General features: G+C 40.9%; 1 protein-coding gene across 2 annotated transcripts in view; it reads left to right on the forward strand.

The window, feature by feature from the left end:
- The first annotated feature begins 1,010 nt into the window (after positions 1-1,010).
- PARP8 (poly(ADP-ribose) polymerase family member 8) overlaps positions 1,011-18,953 on the forward strand; it is a 189,722-nt gene continuing 171,779 nt past the window's right edge. The window contains exons 1-3 of one of the 2 annotated variants that reach the window (XM_049863559.1): positions 1,011-1,574; positions 1,661-1,762; positions 2,712-2,766. In XM_049863559.1, coding sequence (XP_049719516.1) covers positions 1,472-1,574; positions 1,661-1,762; positions 2,712-2,766 — 260 coding nt within the window. In that variant the 5' untranslated portion in view covers positions 1,011-1,471. The remainder of the gene's footprint in view (positions 1,575-1,660; positions 1,763-2,711; positions 2,767-18,953) is intronic. The other variant, XM_049863568.1, reaches the window with a different exon arrangement.

Below are 18,953 nucleotides of genomic sequence, written 5' to 3' on the forward strand. Positions count from 1 at the left end.
CTGGGGTGCCTATAAAGAAAAGAGGCTGGAAGGAAAGATCATTCTTTCATTGAGCAAACATTTAGGCCTTCCTCCTGTATTCCAAAGGAGCCCTGGTGGTACAATGGTTAAGCATTCCACCATTAACGGCAAGGACAGCAGTTTGAACCTACCAGCTGGCCCCGGGGAGAAAAGACCTAGTGATCTGCTTCCATAAAGATTACAGCCTAGGAAACCCTGTGAGGCAGTTCTACTCTGTCCTATAGCATGCTATGAGTGGAATCGACCTCATGGCACAACAACAACAATCTGTATTCCAGGCACTACGCAAGGAACTGGGAATGCAAAACCAAATGAGGTATGGTCCGCCCACACAGTTTTGTCAGTGGAGAAATGATCAACAAGAAAACTGCACATATTGTCAACTGAGTTTTCCTGGAGACCTGTCCTAGGGTATGTGGCAACAGAGAAGTGGGGCAGCTACATCAGCCTGAGGTGTATTTTAGGCAGAACTGACACTGAGGATCAGGGCAGTATCTCATTTTTAAATAAGGCAACAGGGTTGGAGCAGTTTTTCCTTGACTTACTGGCACAGGGGTGGCTTCTTAAAAACAGGTCAGATAGACTTTAGGAAAACCTTGGCACGTGCCAGTTGATTCTGCCAATACCTAAGAGGGAAGAACTAGAGAGTTTTTGGAAGTGAAGAAAGTCCCTCAAAAGGGGCCCCGTTTCATGAAGGGCTGAACTACTTTCATCCAGGGAAAAAGATTCAGGCATTAAGGGACAGGAGGGTGCCTGCCTGGAGTAATTTCAAGGCTCTTTTCATCTTGCCTCATGTGACAACAAGAAAAGACTTTTTTAAAAAATATTTATTTATTTTTTTTAACCTCCATTCTCCCTCTCCCAGACACTCCGGTTTGGGTTTTCCATATGACTCATAATTCCTTTCGAAAAGAGGAGTCGAATTCATAAAAGTGGTGGATGAGGTGGAGCGAAGGCTGGGCGCCCCAGGGAGTCTTCATTACCTATACCCTCCCTCAGCCCCGGGGCGAGCGGAGGTCAGGGGTGGGGAAATCCAGTCAGCGCCCGGGATGGCAGATACTATTAAAGCCCTGGCGTCCCGCTGCCGGGCTGGGTGACTGCCTGAGCGGCGGGCGCGGAGGGCGCGGGAGGGTCTGTGGCGGGCGGCGCTGCAGCAGCTTCGGCCCTGCAGCCGCCGCTCTCGGGCGCGAGTGTGCGCGGGTGTGGAAGGCCGGCGTGCGGGCCGCGAGGGGTGTGCGCGCGTGAGCCGGAGAGGGGCTCGCCCCTCGCAGGCGCCCGCCGCCCCGCCGGTGATCGCTCTCCGGCCGTCCCCAGCACCGTCGGCCCCCCACGGCCGTTGGTCCGGGCGGGGGAGGGAGAAAGTGAGACTCCGTGTCATCATCATCCATTGTCAGGAGAGGAAACTGGAATCCAGCAGCGGCGAGCAGCAGCTGGGTGGTCACATCTGGGAATGCAAAGCCGACCTCCCCCCCCTCCGCCTCCTCCACCACCTCCTCTCTCACCCGGGATCACTTCCGAAACCACTTCAGCTTCAGCCCCTGCCTCGGCCAGAGGTTTCATTTTTAACTGAATATTTACAAAAGCTGGAAGCGTGCGAGGGGGTGGGGTGGGGTAGAAATAGCGGCTGCTTCTTTTCCAGGGATTTATTTCATGGGGATGTGTTCAAGGCAAGAGCGAATTCAGAAGGATATCGACGTCGTGATCCAGAAGTCTAGAGCCGAGAAGGACTGCCTGTTTGCAGGTGAGTTTTCGCTTTTCCACAGCCTCGCACCCAGAGCCAGCTTCCTCGGCCCGCCCGTCGCCTCCCTTCCCAGTTTTCTGACCGCGACGTGTGTGATTGGGGTGGGTTGCACGTCCCCATTCCGGGGTTCCTTTGGCAACAGCTGCTGCAACGAGAGCAGGAGCCAAAAGGGGTGGGGGCTCCAGCCTCAGCTCCCCTCACCCTCCCGGCTGGGGCAGCCAGCAGTTTCGGGGCCAGAGCCCGGGTGGCCGGAGTGGGGGTCTAGGCAGAGGGGCAGTGCAACATATTTTTAGTCTCTCCCCGCACGAGTCGGGGAGCGTCCCAGCTCGTCTCCCCGTTTCCAGCAGCAGCGGCCGAGCCAGGCGGGCTGGACTCGCTGGGTTTGCGCAATGGGCTGAGTGGCGGCGGCGACGGCCGCGAATCTGAGCCCTCTGTGTTGCGCGGCGCTCGCCGGCTGCGCTCGGCGCCGAGGCCCCCGGGGGAAAAGCGCTGGGCAAATCTCCGGCCCCTTCGACTCCCTGCAGCCCCCTGCGACTGGAAATGCGTTGCCTCGGAAAGAGAAGGGGTTCCCGGGGTTCCCGAGGCGCCTAGCGCCTTTGCCTGGGGGGTCGCCTTTCGTCCATTTTTCTCCCCCGGGAAAGGGACCTGATCTTGCTTTTGCAGTCGCGAGCCCGGCGGGGGCTGCTTCCGGCCGCCCCGACCGGGAAATTCCCGCCGTTGCCATGGCACCCGGCACTTGTTGCGGGGGGCGGCCTCCCGCGGCACTCGGCTGGGGTGCGCCGCGTCCCCTCCCGCAAAGCGGGGAGAGGGGACCTCGCGGCTGTCTGGCCCCTCGCCACCCGCCCAGCCAGGCCTTCCTTTGGTTCCTGAAAAAAACAGGGGCCCGGATCATGAGCAGAGTTAGAAAATTCACGCAAGGGGTAGCTTTTAACAGGACTTTTTGTTTCAGATTTCAGATACTCAGACTCCACCTTTACTTTCACCTACGTTGGCGGCCCCAAAAGGTATTTCTGTGTATACAGCTGCTTCATTTCCTGTTCACACGCTTGTGTTTCCTTTGTTCTTAGCTTGTTCCGCCTTTGAGTATTTTTTGTTGTTATTGTTGTTCTTCAGCCACGTCCCACGTCCCTCGGTTTTAAATAGCGGAGGGGAAATAAGATCGGTTCAGGTGTTTGTAAGACCACGCCACAGGCAATGAGCAGAACTCTTACACTCTCGATGTGAAAGTGTTCGACCACAGTAGTACTGTGGCTGTTGAGGCGTTTTGGGGTTGATATAGTCAAGTGGGTGCAAAGCTGGAATACTCGGTATGAAGTGAAATGCATAAGGAGATAAGATGTCACAAAATAGTTTGATTTCAAGTAATGATCTTTGTGGGCAGTTGGGGCTGCAAGTTTCTGTGTTTTCTGAAGGTCGACATGTAAACATACAGTTTGCCAGTTTTCCATATATTTTTTTTAAGAAATGGTATTTTGGTAGTCACATTTAGTTGTAGGAAAGAATTTGGAGAGGTATATGTAGCTAGAGTGTATAGCCCTTCTCTTTTGGGGGAAAAATGAGATGCATATTTTAATATTAAATTTGTAACAGTTTGGAAGAAGCCCAAACCCGATTTTGTATTTAGGAAGCTGAATTAAAATGAAAGGTAATCATTAAAATATGCTTGCTGCCTTTAAGTATGAAGTTAGAATTTTCTCCTTTAAGCCTTTGGGGACACAGTGGTTTAAAAGAGCAGTGGCCACATAAGAGGACTGTCAGAGATTGAGCCTCAGAGGACTCCGGTGACCTTCCGCGCTGTTAGGACTTGACATCTAATATTTGCTCACATTCCAAAATATGTCTTAGCTATTGGCAACGTTTAAGAACACATAAATTGCAAAAGAAGCTTTTTTCTGTAAATACGTTTTTAAAAAGCTGGGAATTAATGTGAACCTTTAAAACAGGCAGGATTTGTGTTGCATTCTACTTTTCCTCAAAGAAGCTTTAATTATAAATGGTATCAGGTTATTTTTGTATGTATGTAAAAACTCCTAAACCCCAGGGTTGTTTTATTGATTTGATGATTGAAAATACAACAGTAAATCACTGTACTTACTTACCTTAGTATGTAGTTTATTGGGAGAGAATAAATTACAGTATATCTTCATTTCCTGTTGTACTACTGTACTATTGTCTTTGTAATTAGGAATACAAAAATAATTAAATTAGAGGAGAATCAACTAAATTAATGCTGCTTCTCCGTATAATATCCTCTTGGATAATTTTAACAGTTGAAAAATATGCTACTCCTGAAGTGGCCCATTGAAAATATTCCTCACGCAATCAGGTAGATATCTGCTCTGATTGTTTCACAGTTGTTGCTGTTCATCTGGTGAGAAGTGTGGGGTCATGGAAAGCCCTGTGTGGGCTTTTCAACTAACCTGCTTTCTGATTTAGATAAAATACTTGAGTTCTTTAGGCCTCAGTTTACTTACATGCGCAAAGAAGGGGTTGAACCATATGCCTAAACTGTAAAGTCTGTTAGGTTCTGCGCTAAGATTCTTTATCAGCAAATTATTGAAGCAGTAGTAATATAGCAAGACATGGAGAAGGTCAGAGACCTCCAGGAGCAAGACCTGGGGGTTGGAATGAAAAATTAACTAATTAAGGTAACATCAGTTTTCACTGTAAGAACAAGTATGAGGAAGTACCATGGCTGCTCTTAAAGAGATGCTTCCTTTTCTATGTAATCCTGTTGAGGGATAGTATTTTCTTTTGTTCCTGGTTTAAATTCTTAGAACTTGGCTATCTAATGTGGAACAGTCTGTAAAAGGGGAAAGACAACTGGTACAACTGCTAGCATGATTGCTTTGTCTTCTCAAAAGTCTGTTTCCAGTACAATATATAAAAGGTTTTGTAGTAAAAGGGTCGCTATGAGTCAGAATCGACTCGACGGCAGTGGGTTTTTTTTTTTTTTTTTAGTAAAGATTGGTAATCCATTTGTGGTTTGTAGCTTGTGGTAGTGAAAACATTTTCCTCAAAAAACAAAAACATATATGTGTATGTGTTGTTTTCGTTACCTACATTGGAGTCTGGTATTTATTACCCATTTGCCATTCGGAAATGTCAGACATTTAAAATTAAAATAATCCTCCTCTGTTTTGATTTAATGTTCCTACCAATTTATAATGTTCAATTAATAGTGTCATTGCAGGTAAACTAGACTTACTTTACCATATGAAGAAGGTGAGAGTCCTGTGGAGAGATAATACATGATTATCTTTAAATGTATTTAACTGCCATTTCATCTAAACCATTGAGAACTTATTTTAAGAATAATTTTCAGTTCAAGTTGTAGATAAAAATATATCATTTCCTGTCTGACACTTTTCAAGAGTGAATTATACTTTGTTCTAAACACAAAGGTTGTTCTTATAAGCTGCTATTAAAAACATAATCAGAACCTTTTTTTTTTTTTGTATGTACGTTTCTTTTATTTCTGTGGATGAGAGGAAATACCAAGAGTGTTTTGCCAGCGCTGGCCAGTGGCCTAGTAAATTGATCTCTTATTTGGAGGTCCTCTAAGGGACAAAGTGCTTGCTAAAACCCGTTTTCGTCCAGTTGATTCCGACTCATAGTGTCCCTATAGGACAGAGTAGAACTGACCCACAGAGTTTCCAAGGAGCGCCTGGTGGATTCAAACTGCTGACCTTTTGGTTGGCAGCCATAGCACTTAACCGCTACACCACCACAGTTTCCAAGTGCTTGCTAGTGTCTGCTATTCTGTCTTGATGGACTTCAGGTGAGGAATGAGGGGAAAGAGATGGCCAACTGGAAGACCCATAACCCCATTTTCCCTAATGGGCAAGCTCATGGACTTATTATTTTTGCATGTGCAAACAGGCTCAGAGTTTAAGACTCATGCTCAAATTCACCCAGTTAAGTGATAGACTTACCCGGTAAACCTTGTTCTTGCAGATTGCTGGGACCTGTGCTTTCTCTACATCTGTATTACCAACCTTTCTGAGCAGGCAGATACTTTTTAACATCATAAATTATGCAGATACTTACTTGAGAGTTGTAGTTTCAGTGTCTGTTGATGAGACATACTTAATGAAAAAGAACAACTGTGAATTCCTTAATTACGAATTTGATTATTAATAGCACCTACATATGTTTGAAAAATTATGGCTTTTTTTTTTTTTAATATGGCAAGAGTAATTCTGTCTATCTATGATGCTTTGGAAACCCTGGTGGCATAGTGTTAAGAGCTTTGGCTGCTAAACAAAAGGTTGGCAGTTCCAATCTACCAGGAACTCCTTGGAAACTCTACCTACGGGACAGTTCTACTCTGTCCTGTAGAATCGCTATGAGTCGAAATTGACTCAGACAGCAACAGGTTTGGTTTTGGTTTTATGATGCTTAAAATACCCCTGGTCTGTTTGGGATAACTGCACAACCATCAGTGGTTCAGGGCCTACCACAGGCTCCTACCCTTTGCTGCCTCCCAATTTTAGGGGTGTACCAAGAGCTATAAACCAGAGGCCTTAATTGTACACAACTTGTAAGATTATGCAAAAGCTATTTCTTCCATAAACTGTGTCATTTTTGTCATCTCCTGTCTCTTTTTTCCTTTATTTATTTCTCTACCACTGAGTTTACTGACTCGTTAAAATCAGAAAGATTCTGGATTTGGGTTCTTTATCTCACTTGGAATCAGATGTAGAGTTAGGGATAAAGTAAGTGTGAAGACTACTGGGCTGTTGAGGGGGGATAGGAAAGCAAGTTGAGTCCCTGGGGCCAGTGGTTAACAAAGATAAGGAAAGTGTAAGGAGAACCCAGTAGGCCTGGTAACAGACCATTCTGGGATTCCCTTATTGCAAGCTTGAAACAAGGAAAGTATTGTGAAGATACAACCCTGAGGGTTTAAAAATACATAAATAAAAATTGTTTATTATAAAAAAAATTAGAGAAATAAGCAAAACCAAAACCAAACCTCTATCTTCTATTAACATATTAGAATATTCTTTTAGAATTTCTACTTCTATATGCATATAAGATATATGTATTTCATAGATTTGTTTTTCCAAAGATTCTATTATGCTGTTTGAGACTTCGCTTTTTTTCACTCAAGGACATAACATTAACATCTTTCATACAGAAATGATGTGAGAATAAAGAAAAATGTTTACTAAATTGAGTGCAACTGCGTGATTTCTTGTTTAATCTTTGGCAGAATGGTGAGTCGCATGCACCTGTTGTTGTTAAGCGCTGTCGAGCCCGTTCCAACTCATAGTGACCCTGTGTACGACAGAACGAAACACTGCCCGGTCCTGTGCCAGCTTCACAGTTGTTGCTATGTTTGAGCTCATTGTTGCAGCCACTGTGTTAATGCAGACACTGACTCATCTGTCAGTTTGCTGTACTGTGGTGGCTTTTGTGTTGCTGTGATGCTGGAAGATATGCCCCCAGTATTCAGATACCAGCAGGGTCACCCCATGGTGGACAGGTTTGAGCGGAGCTTCCAGATTCAGACAGACTAGGAAGGAGGACCTGGTGAGCTACTTCTGGAAAAAAAAAAAAAAATTGGCCAGTGAATACCTTATGAATAGCAGTGGAACATTGCCTGCGTATGTAAAGTTCTTATTGTATGAATAGACACTCTTCTGTATAGTCATGGGTAGATGGGAATCTTTTGAAATATGACCCCTTGTTTTAGGGGTTTCTGTCCAAATGTTTCAAAGCATAAAGTGTACAGCTCATAACAGCACTCCAAGGGCACCGTGCTACCTCCTTATTCTCCTGAGCCTTCGCATTTGCTGCCTGGAACACCTGTCTTTATCCTACCTTCCTACATGTCTCCCCACTTCAAAGTTAATCAGCCCTTATCGTTGTGATCTTTGCTAAGCCAAATTCTCCTCTGAGAAGCCTTCCCTGGCATTCTGTTTTCTGGTATGATTCTACTATGTGTTTCTAAACCTGTCACACTGTATTGTCATTGGTGGTTTGTTTACTGGACTGTCTATTTGATTTTGAGCCTCTTGGAAACAGAGACTCTGCCCTATTCATTGTGGATTCTTCAGTCCCTAGCACACTGCCTGTTGTTGGTTGCCATCGAGTCAGTTCTGACTCATAGTGACCCCATGTGACAGAGTAGAACTGCCCTGTAGGATTTCCTTGAAGGAAACAGAAGCAGGTTGCCAAGTCTTTCTTCCAAAGTCACTGGGTGAGTTCGAGCCGTCAACCTTTCAGTTAGCAGCTGAGTGCTTAACAGTTGCACCACCAGCACTCCTAGTACTGCCTAATACAATATAATTCCTCAATAAATATATGTTGAATGAATTACTGAATGAATGGTTAAAGATCTTCTCGCAATTTCCTAACCAAACGACCACGTATTGAGATACTCAAACACTTCAAAGAGCCCCTGATGTGGTGATGTCACTTCCAATGAAAGTTTATATTAATCCAGGATGACAAATTGTCTAGCAAAATTATAGCCCTGTTCACTGGATCACACGCTCAAGTGCTTTCAGGGGAGCGAGATAATACAGTTGTTTAGGATTATAGGGAGCTATGGGGACTGTTTTATTGACTATACAAAGACATTCTACTGTGTGAATCATTACAGATCATGGATAACATTACAAAGAATGGGAATTCCAGAACAATTAATTGCGTGCATGAGGAACCTGTACACAGATCAGGAGGCAGTGTTCGGACAGAACAAGGGAATATTGCGTGGTTTAAAGTCAGGAAAAGTGTGCGTTAGGGTTGTATCACTTCACCATACCTATTCAGTCTGTGGAAACCCTGGTGGCATAGTGGTTAAGAGCTACAGCTGCTAACTGAAAGGTCGGCAGATTGAATCCCCCAGATGCCCCTTGGAAACCCTATGGGGCAGTTCTACTCTGTCCTTTAGGGTCACTGTGAGTTGGAATAGACTCGATGGCAATAGTTTTTTTTTGGTTTATTCAATCTGTATGACCAAAATAATGAGAAGCTGGACTATATGAAGAAGACCGGGGTATCAGGATTGGAGGAAGACTCATTAACAACCTGCATTATGCAGATGATACAAACTTGCTTGCCAGAAGTGAAGAGGACTTGAAGCACTTACTGATGAAGATCAAAGACCCAGCCTTCAGTATGGATTGCACCTCAACATAAAACAAAAATCCTCACAACTAAACCAATAAGCAACATCATGATAAATGGAGAAAAGATTGAAGTAGTCAAGGATTTCATTTTACTTGGATCCACAATAAACAACCATGGAAGCAGCAGTGAAGAAATCAAAAGACACATTGCATTGGGTAAATCTGCTGCAAAGGACCTCTTTAAAGTGTTAAAAAGCAAAGATGTCACCTTGAAGACTAAGGTACGTCTGACCCAAGCCATGATATTTTCAGTCACGTCATATCCATGTGAAAGCTGGACAGTGAATAAGGAAGACTAGAAGAATTGATGCCTTTGAATTGTGGTGTTGGAGAAGAATATTGGATGTACTGCCAAAAGAAGGAACAAATCTGTCTTAGAAGTACAATCAGAATGCTCCTTAGAAGCAAGAACGGCGAGACTGCTTCTTAATGTAATTTGGACATGTTGTCAGAAGGATCAGTACCTGGAGAAACACATCATGCTTAATAAAGTATGGGGTCAGTGAAAAGAGGAAGACCCTCAACAAGATGGATTGACACAGTGGCTGCAACAATGGGCTCAAGCATAACAATGATTGTGAGCATGGTGCAGGACCAGGTATTGTTTCGTTCTGTGGCATATAGGGCTGCTGTGAGTCGGAACTGACTCGATGGCACCTAACAACAACAACATGAGGACTGTGGCAAATTGCAGAGTTAGGACTCGAAAAGTATTTAATTCACTTTAAAAAAATCACGAGCACTCTGGTGATCAGACTTGCTGGGGACCCAATTCCACCTGAGCTCCAGTGTGTAATTTGCTAACTCATGGGATGCCATGGATAGAGACAATCTACCTGATTGCCAAAGTGCGTTTTCTTTTGTTTCAAAAATGAGAAGTGTATGCCTGTGTATATTGGAGGAGGTGGGTTGGAGGAGTAGAGAAGTAATCCCATCATCTTAAAAAGATTAATTACTTTTTATCATGAAAGAAATACACACTCATTTTAGAAATCTTGGAAATATGCAGTTATTTTGAAACCATCAAGTGCTCCTTACAGTGTCAAGGAGAAAAGTGATCATTTTTTTGCATCGAAGATTAGTATATTCCTTTTGGCAGTGGTGACTTGATCAGCATAATTACACATTACATCAATTATTATCCAAAATACTGATTTTTTTTTAATTAAATCAGTCCACATTTACATTGTTAATAATTAGGTATGGTATTCTGATTGCTGAAAGAGGTACTAAAGAAGAGATGTTCTTAGAATGCAGCTGAGTCCCCTTGCATAACTCAAACGTAAAAAATTCAGATTCATAGAAATTGAGGTGTTTGCTGTAACACTATGCATGTTTTAAAATAAATCATTTTATTCTACAAAGTCAGGCACTAAAAACAACAGGGCTTGTGGGAAAAGAAGAATTGGGAGAAAATACTGTTTTTTTTTTTTCTTTTTCTTTAAAGTGTGTTCCTTGGGGCCCTTGGAACCTACCTTAATCCCAGGTGGCAGGGGGCGGGGGTGTGAAGGAAACTGAAGAGGTGAATAATCTGGGCTTTGACATCCCCTTTTTAAATAAAAGCTGCACTTGCTCTTCTCTGTTCTGTATAAAAATTTCTTTGAAAAAGCTTTCATTGTTAAATGAGTTTTAAAACCACTGAACTAAAATTACCACAGTTTTACGCAGGTATAACTTTATTGAAGCTTATATATTAAAGCATATATTGAAACTCCATTGATTTCATGGATTAAGCTAATACTACTAATGACATATATTGAGCCGGTAACAGTCTCTGTGCTTTATTCTTCACAACAAAGACAAAATTGGTATTTTGTCTGCTGTTTTACATTTTACAGTTAAAGAAACTGAGGCTTGGGTAATTTACATGATTTAGAGCTAGGGAGAGGCAGTCCAGGGATATATTTCAGTGTAAGGTAATGTTTATGTAAGGTTTAAGGGGCATTGGTTGAACTGGCATGACTAGAATAGTTGGAAATGTTTGGGGTGGAGAGGAATTGCTAATGGGATGTCTGCCAGGGACAGTACTGAAAATACACTGGTTTTCAAGAGAAGTGCCTGAGCCCAGTGCTGAGCATAATAAATCGGAAAATTATGTACATTGGCTGTGGAATCTTTATGCAAATATTGGGCCAATTCATTTACATTCCTCATCATTTCTCTGTGCAGCATTTAAAAAGATCGTATAAATGGAATTTCATCAATCTCAAAAATATTTTATAATTCTCTGCACAGATTTGCTTTTGTGTAGATTGGGCAGTAGTAGATAAATCTTTGCCTTAAGGTAGCTGCCACTGACTTAGTCTGGAATGTTGGTCAAGCGTTGATGTGTAATCTTCCCTTTTTCACTCCCTGCATTTCTTTTTTCTTCCATGTACCCCGGGAAAGACTAATAAGAACTGTGTTTTTTGTTAGTAAGGCTTGTCTTCCCACTTTCATTGTGACATAGTCAAGGTTTTCTGTTCAGTGATATTTGAATGCTGGACACTTCCAGCTCAGTGTTTACAATCCAATACATCAGCACAACCCATAGTTTCCTCTTTAAAAGAACCATCTCTTCCCAGCCGTTCCTTGTTTTACTATCACATTACTGGAGCCAGGCACCAGGGTCAGAGTCTCAGATTTCACGTGACCAGCCTTCCTCTTCACCTCTCCCGAAGCTCTCCTGATCTTTTCTTTGAAATCAGTGTTGACATTATCATCCCTCCCTGTGTCAACACTGGTTACCTTGACGTTACTAAAACCCAGAGTGTTTCCAAATTCTTGATTAACAGCTCTTACCCATCAAGTCCATTTCTACCTGTATTCTTTAAGCATGAATATAATCATCATCATTTATCTGTCCAGAAGCCTTTAAACGTGGCACTTGTTTTCTCCATGCCAACCTTTAACTTCTGCTCTTGACTTTCAAGAGCCACCTTTCTATTCATATGTATTTACCAGGCTTCCAGACATCAGTTTATACTGTTTCCCAGCCAGGTTCGCTTCCATGCCATTCCAATACTCGGTGAATTCCTGCCTTTTTCCTTCAGCACAAGGAATATCTTCCTTTCTATCTTTGGTCTAAGTAAATCTCTTTAAACTTTCAGGGATCACTTTAAAACATCTCCATGAACAGTTCTCAGAATGGTCCAGTACTCACTGCGCTCCCTCTCCCTGCTTAACAGCAGTTTGTATTAATTTAGTGCATTAAGTGTACACAGCTGTTCCAGGTTTATTACTTGATAACATCTGTTTCATAATACAATTGGTTTGGATATCAAGATCATGGTTTTTATTATGGCAGAGACCAGTTAATTTTATCTTTTCCTTGACCACAGTGCTGTTGCCTTATTTGACTCTTCAGTTCTTAAAACTGTATGAAGTATGTGTGCTCAGGAGGACAGAGTGAGAACATGAGTGGAACAAAGTAATCACGAGAGGTCAGAGTGAAATCTGAGGAGGAAAGGATAGGAATAGAAAAAGATGATCTTCAGTCCATTACAGAATAACAACAACAATAAAAGTCTTGAGCATAGTTTATACATCAGTGATATTCCAATTCGTGACTGATGCCTTGTCAGTATTAAATGGAGGATCACAAGTCATTCAATGTTAAATTTACGAGGGAGACATTCTCTAAAACCTTTGTGTAGATCCATCACCATAACTGCAGACACACAAGAAATTAGCAGAAAGCCTGCTAGCTGACTTCCTCCAGAGTGATTTCTTTTCTGAACATTTTGTAACTTAGACTGCAAAGACCTTACTAATGATCTGACTAGTGTTTTTATGAGTTGTCCATCAAATCTGTAGTTATTTGTATTTCCATCATGGTTATTTTGTTTAAAAACAAACACATGGTGTTATTATTACAGAATCACTTATAGAATATTATATTTGAAGAATAGAATGGAGGCAGAGCCTTATATAACTACCTTTGTTAGGCTTTGACATCTTGCTGGGAAAAAAATACAAGCAGGAATGGGAAACAACAAAATACTGTTAAGCATAAAAAAAAAAAACAGGTTTTGACATCTTGCTAGGAAAAAAATACAAGCAGGAATGGGAAACAACAAAATACTGTTAAGCATAGAGTTGTGTAAAAGACTTGTTATAAATCAAGTTAAAAAAATAGTCATGCAAAAATAAATGAATATTTCATTTAGTAACTAGGAGAGTGCCTGTTGTTGTTGTAGGGTGCCTAGAATATAGTGAATACCTTCTAACATTTCTTAAGCGACAGAGTAACATTTCTCTTATGTTATGTGATAGCATTTCCCAAACTATTTAATTAGATGTTGGGTCTGTGGCCAAATATGTTTGGGAAATGCTTAAACAGTATTAGACAGTTTCAATGGTTGGTTTTTCAAAGCCTTTTATATATTGGTGTTCATTATGCATTTCCAAGAGGTGAATGAAGTATTCAGAATCTTTCAGGCTTATTTAATTACAGATCTGGACTATCTCAAGAGAGTTGTTTTGTGGAAAACACTTTGGCACACTTGCCAAAGTCTTATTCATTAAAAATAGTTTTTGGGTAAACAGCAGTATAATAGAAATGGAAATTATTGATTCACATGGAGCCCTGAAGAATTTATTTTCAGCAATTTTTATAAAAGTTGCTTTTTTTTTTTTTCCATGCCACTGAGTTTTCTACACGAGAGGGAACATTTTCTTCTGGCCCTCTCACCCTTTCTCCGTTGTGTGGAATCCCTTTATGATGAAGACTTTCAACTATTCTTATTCATCAAAGCCCTGAAGTTAGCAGAGCCCTCTTTGGTACATGAGTAGAAGTTAGTCTTACAAGGAAGTGTGTGAGAGATAGATAATGATGCTGTGTAGCAGAAGTACCCACTATGTCCTCTTAAATTCTGTCACTTTGATTGCAGTAAAGCCACTTAGTGAGTAAGCTTTGATGGAGTACACTTCTGAGCTCATGGTGAGGGAAATCTGGAATTTATCTAAGTTTCATTTATTCGATAAATTACATTAAAAAAATCAATGAGGATATCTATTTTATAAAACCATTACCCCCTGAGAAATTTAGTGAAAGATTTCTCAAAATTTTTCAAGATCAGCCAAGAAACAAACTCACTTTTCCTAGGCAGAATCAGTCATTAAACTGTAAGAAGCTACATGTTGCTTTTGGTAAGACATGAGTGGAGAATGAAGCCTGTGCTATCAAGTGCACTCATGTGGACACAGGACACATTCAAACTCATGTTTAAAATGATTGGCCTTAACGGTAGACATATTCTTATATGAATATTCTAGAGTTTGTGAGGCAGTGAAACCAGCGGAATCTCACACTTAGCCAGGAATCTAGTAAATTCTGGGTTTACTTACTTGGGAAGTTAGTGGGCACAATTGTAACTGGGTAATTTCCTTATTGTAACAATGCATTTGTCAGTCTGTATGAATCCGTGTTATTGATCTTCTTAAGAACAGAGTCTTAGATATTGACGTGTGGGGTATCTAAGTAGAATGCTAAAATCAGCTTCTTGGATAAAAGCTGATGCAGTCATCATTTCTCATTAAAATGCACCACGGCTAGATAGGCTGCAAAAAAAAAAAAAGGCTCTCCAGCTGAAAAGCAGTCATTACTTTATTAACACCGCAGAATTTGAAATGATCTCTCTAGTGAACCAATTCATTTTAGCAACTAAGAAAAAAGTTTGACTAGTTCACTGCGAGCCAATTTTTTTTTTTTTTTCCCTTGGTCCTTTCTGGGTTTCAGTACGTTTCAGTCAGGTGATTCCAATGAGAATTGCAAGTGCTTGGCTGGATTTGGCTCCGAAATAATGATAGTTGGGCCGAGAAAAGTTTTAAACTCAATTTTTTAAAGCCACAGTCATTTGATTTAAAATGAGCCTCTGATGTTGACTTCCTATGTCATCGATTTAAAATTTCCAGTATTCTCAAATCTTGGTGTCCAATATAGAATCCTTTCCAACTGTAAGTAATTAGCAGGGAAAAATTTAATTAGGGCAGTAGTTTCACAAAAGGTTTTCAAAATAGAAATATTGACATTTGCAGCTTTTGAAGTGCATTCTGGGAAATGTTACATTTGAACTGAACCTTTTAAATCCAAAGATAGAATCTTGCCAAGACTTCTAGATAAAGAATATAAGAATTCTGATCTACAAAAATACTGTTTTTTTTTTTTTTTGCATTGCACAGGCATATAATCAAGAAATATAAAATTAGATAATTATTTCTACTAAGTAAAGAAGTGCCTTAGCACAAAATTAAAAAAAAAAAAATGATACATGGATAACCTGTGGTATGGTCTGTTTCAGCATGTAACTAATTACATGGAGGTAGATCACAATTTTATATTAATAAAAATCTATCAATTTTCAAATATATTATGAAACTGTATTAAGAAACAAGTTATAAGTATTCAAAGAAATATTAATAACATTACAAAATTCATGTGATTAATAATTTTATCATCACCATAAACATAAAGTATTTGATAATGCTGGCTGCCCTTCCCAAATAAAACCAATTAGAAGAATTGAATTACTTTAGAAATGTTTATTTTTGTGGAAGGTGGTAGGTAGGCAAGGAGTCCTGGTGTCACAGTGGTTAAGCATGCAGCTGCTAACTAAAAGATTGGTGGTTTCAACCCATCAGCTGCCCTGCTGGAGAAAGATGTGGCAGCCTGCTTTTGTAAAGATTACAGTCTTGGAAACCCTGTAGGGTAGTTCTGCTCCATCCTATGGGGCCGCTGTGAGTTGAAATCAACTTGATGGCTATGAGTTTGGTTTTTTTTTTTGGCTTTGGCTTTGGCAGGTAGGCAAGGGACAGTGTATGTTTTTAAAAATTTCCTCAGTGATTCTGATACCACATTCCAGCTTTTAGAACACAGATATACCTAAAAATGTTAATGAATTAGGTTGGACTGAGTTTAAAGATTATAGTCTAGATATTTTTAGAGTTTATGAAATTACATTATATGTTTTCCAAAAGAAATGTTGCAAATGTTAGTTAAGTTATATGGTTATTTAAAAAATTCTTTATAACTCACAACATTATAGTATGATGCAGCAGAAAACAGATGGGAATTTTTTCTAACTAGCCAGTCAAATTACTTAACCTTTCTTAGTCTCAGTTTTATCTTCTGTGAAATGGCAGCAATAACTTTGCAGGGTGTCGGGATTGCCATGGATAATATGCCAGACAAGGGAGTCCCCAAGACCACCCTCAGGCTCGATGGTTCACTAGAAGGATTCACAGGACTCGCAAGAAGCTGTTATACTCATGGTTATGGTTATTACAGCTAAAGGGTACAGACTAAAATCAGCAAAGGGAAAAGGCACACGGGGCAAGGCCCAGGAGAAACCAGGCGCTGGCCTCCAGATGTCCTCTCCCAGTGGAGCCAAAGGGACATGCATAATTCTTCCAGCAACAGTGTGTGACAACACTTGCAAAATACTGCCAAGGAAACCTCCCCCAGGTCTTGATGTCCAGGTTTTTTTTGGAGTCAGTTATGTAGGTCTGCAGTGCCTATGTGACTGACCTCAGCTACTCACACTCCAGCTTCCCAGAGCAAAAACAGGCGTTCACCATAAATCACATTTGTTAGCGTAAATTGTCTGATCAAACTGACACTGTGTGGCCCAGGGCCTCAGATACACAAATACGTTTTTATTAGGCAGAGTATTCTAGAGGCTCAGAGCTTATTTTCCAGGAGCTGGCCACGGGCCAGTCCTGAAAACAGACCTTTCTTGGGAACGTGCAGGGTTTGGGCAACTAAGGCCTGCTCAGTGAACCCTTTCTGCACGTACACAGCGTCCATCACAGGCTCTGACAGAGAAGGGCAGTGCCTGTCATCATTCACACCACTGGCCAGCTTCTAGACCCTGGGGACTCTGGAACACATGAGCAAGGAGGATAAGGAAAAAAAAAAAAAAATCTCTTTTATAGTCTCAAAAAAAAAAAAAACCCACCCTAACTGGTTTGGAAATGTGGAATTTTCTGGATTAAAAATGGCATTGATTTGTAAGATGCATTTTATTAAATAACAGCTTTTGATAGAAAATTACATCAAATGTACACATAAGTTAAAAAAGTTATTTAAAGATTAGAATGGATGCTATTATTTTTTCCAGTGTCACAAATTCCAAGCCTATACCTTTGTCATTTTTAGAGCCTAAAGACTTTATACCATTCTTGGCCATTGTTGGATCATCACGGTGTTCTGGTGGCATTGTGTCCCCTCCCCACTATGTGTTCCATGTTCTCCATATTCACCTGTAACCTCTTTAAAATAGACAGCATTTTTTTTAATTTGAAGAATTCTAGGTTTTTGTCCATGCAAATGCTAAGTTTTTGTCTAGTTTTTGTATTTCTTACTTGCTTAAACTTATATTCTTTCCCTTTCTGTAACTGAATTATGTATCATTGAAAAGTGAGTAGTTTCTCTGAAAGTCAGCTGCAATCCGTCACAGGAACTTCAAAGGAGCACTTCTCTTGATAAGCCCCTCGTGTTACACCAGCCTCCCCTCTAACTGAAAAGCCTGGCATACATTCTGGTAGATTTGAAATTTTTACTGGCTTTTCTTGCATTGTCTGACACGTAACAGTCCTCTCCACAGGGGGAAGATCTTTTTACTTCAGGGCTGCATCAACAGACACATGGTGCTTCCAATGACGTGACTCAGGGGTGACAGTCAGATGAAGTGAAATAGTCTGTTTAGGGCTAAGTTCTCACTTTTGTCAACAGTGGCAGATAAACCTCACAACTTCCTCCTGCACGGTGGTTAGAAAGTTCCTTTTGACATATTTTAGACACATAAGTAAAGAACTGTTATAATCAAGAAAATTCACTTAACAAACGCTTACTGAGCACCTCATGTGGGCTAGGTAAAGAAAAAAGAAATGACACTGAATTCCTGATTCCAAATTGCCCACACGTTTTTGTCTCGAGCAAATTTCTCACTCCCTGTAAAGGATATCTGGAAGCTGTTGGAAGGAAATGATGGCTAGGACTGACTTTATACTTACTGATAGCCTTGACCACCTTAATTTTAATATTTTTATTTCAAGTATCTGATAATTTAGAGTCCTTTTAAGTAGCATAATAAAAGAGAAAGGTGCTCAGGTTTTGTGAGAGAGGGTATTGTGGAACCGGATGTTGTCATTACACTTGCAGCCTCTGCCTTCTTCGTCAGCCTAGGACTAAACCACCAACCACTGCCGTCCAGTCGATTCTGACTCATAGTGACCCTATAGGACAGAGTAGAACTGCCCCATAGAGTTTCCAAGCAGCCTAGGACAAAAAAAGGACAGTGCCCTTAAATTACTCTTGTTTTTTTACACTGCTCCCTCCCTTCTACTTCTGATATCCTGTGGGTTCTCTACAAGCTTCTGTTTTTTTGTTTGTTTTTCACAATGAGTTTCCTGGTTTTCTTAGGAGGTGCTGTGATAGGCAAGGCGCTATGACAGGCAAGCCGGGGAAACAGAAAGGATGAATGAGTGTAGAGGCTGTTTGTAAATTACAAAACCGGCTGTATTCTTAATGCGCCTCTGCTCTCTCTGTGTCTGTCTGTCTCTCTCTCTGTATTTACAATATATAAAATATATGCACACATATAGCTCTACAAGTTTTATACAGCAAATATTATCATAGCTAAAGCCTCAGGAAATCTGTTTGTAAGGAAATATGAATTGATTTTTTTCCCCTAAAGCTTGCTTAAGTGTGTTGATGCCATGTACCTAGTAAAGACAAAAACATTATCATTTCATAAAGTATGTTTTATTTTCATATGCTTCAGATATGCCAGTAACTAAAGCTCACCATTTTTTAAAAAATTTTTATTGTGCTTTAAGTGAAAGTTTACAAATCAAGTCAGTCTCTCATACAAAAATTTATATACACCTTGGTATATACTCCTAGTTGCTCTGCCCCTAATGAGACACCACACTCCTTCCCTCCACTCTATTTTCGTGTCCATTCGATCAATTTCTGACCCCCTCTGCCCTCTCCTCTCCCCTCCAGACAGGAGATGCCCACATAGTCTCATGTATCTACTTGATCCTAGAAGTTCACTCTTCACCAGTAT

Source organism: Elephas maximus, chromosome 2 (assembly GCF_024166365.1).
Source record: "Elephas maximus indicus isolate mEleMax1 chromosome 2, mEleMax1 primary haplotype, whole genome shotgun sequence".
NCBI lineage: Eukaryota > Metazoa > Chordata > Mammalia > Proboscidea > Elephantidae > Elephas > Elephas maximus.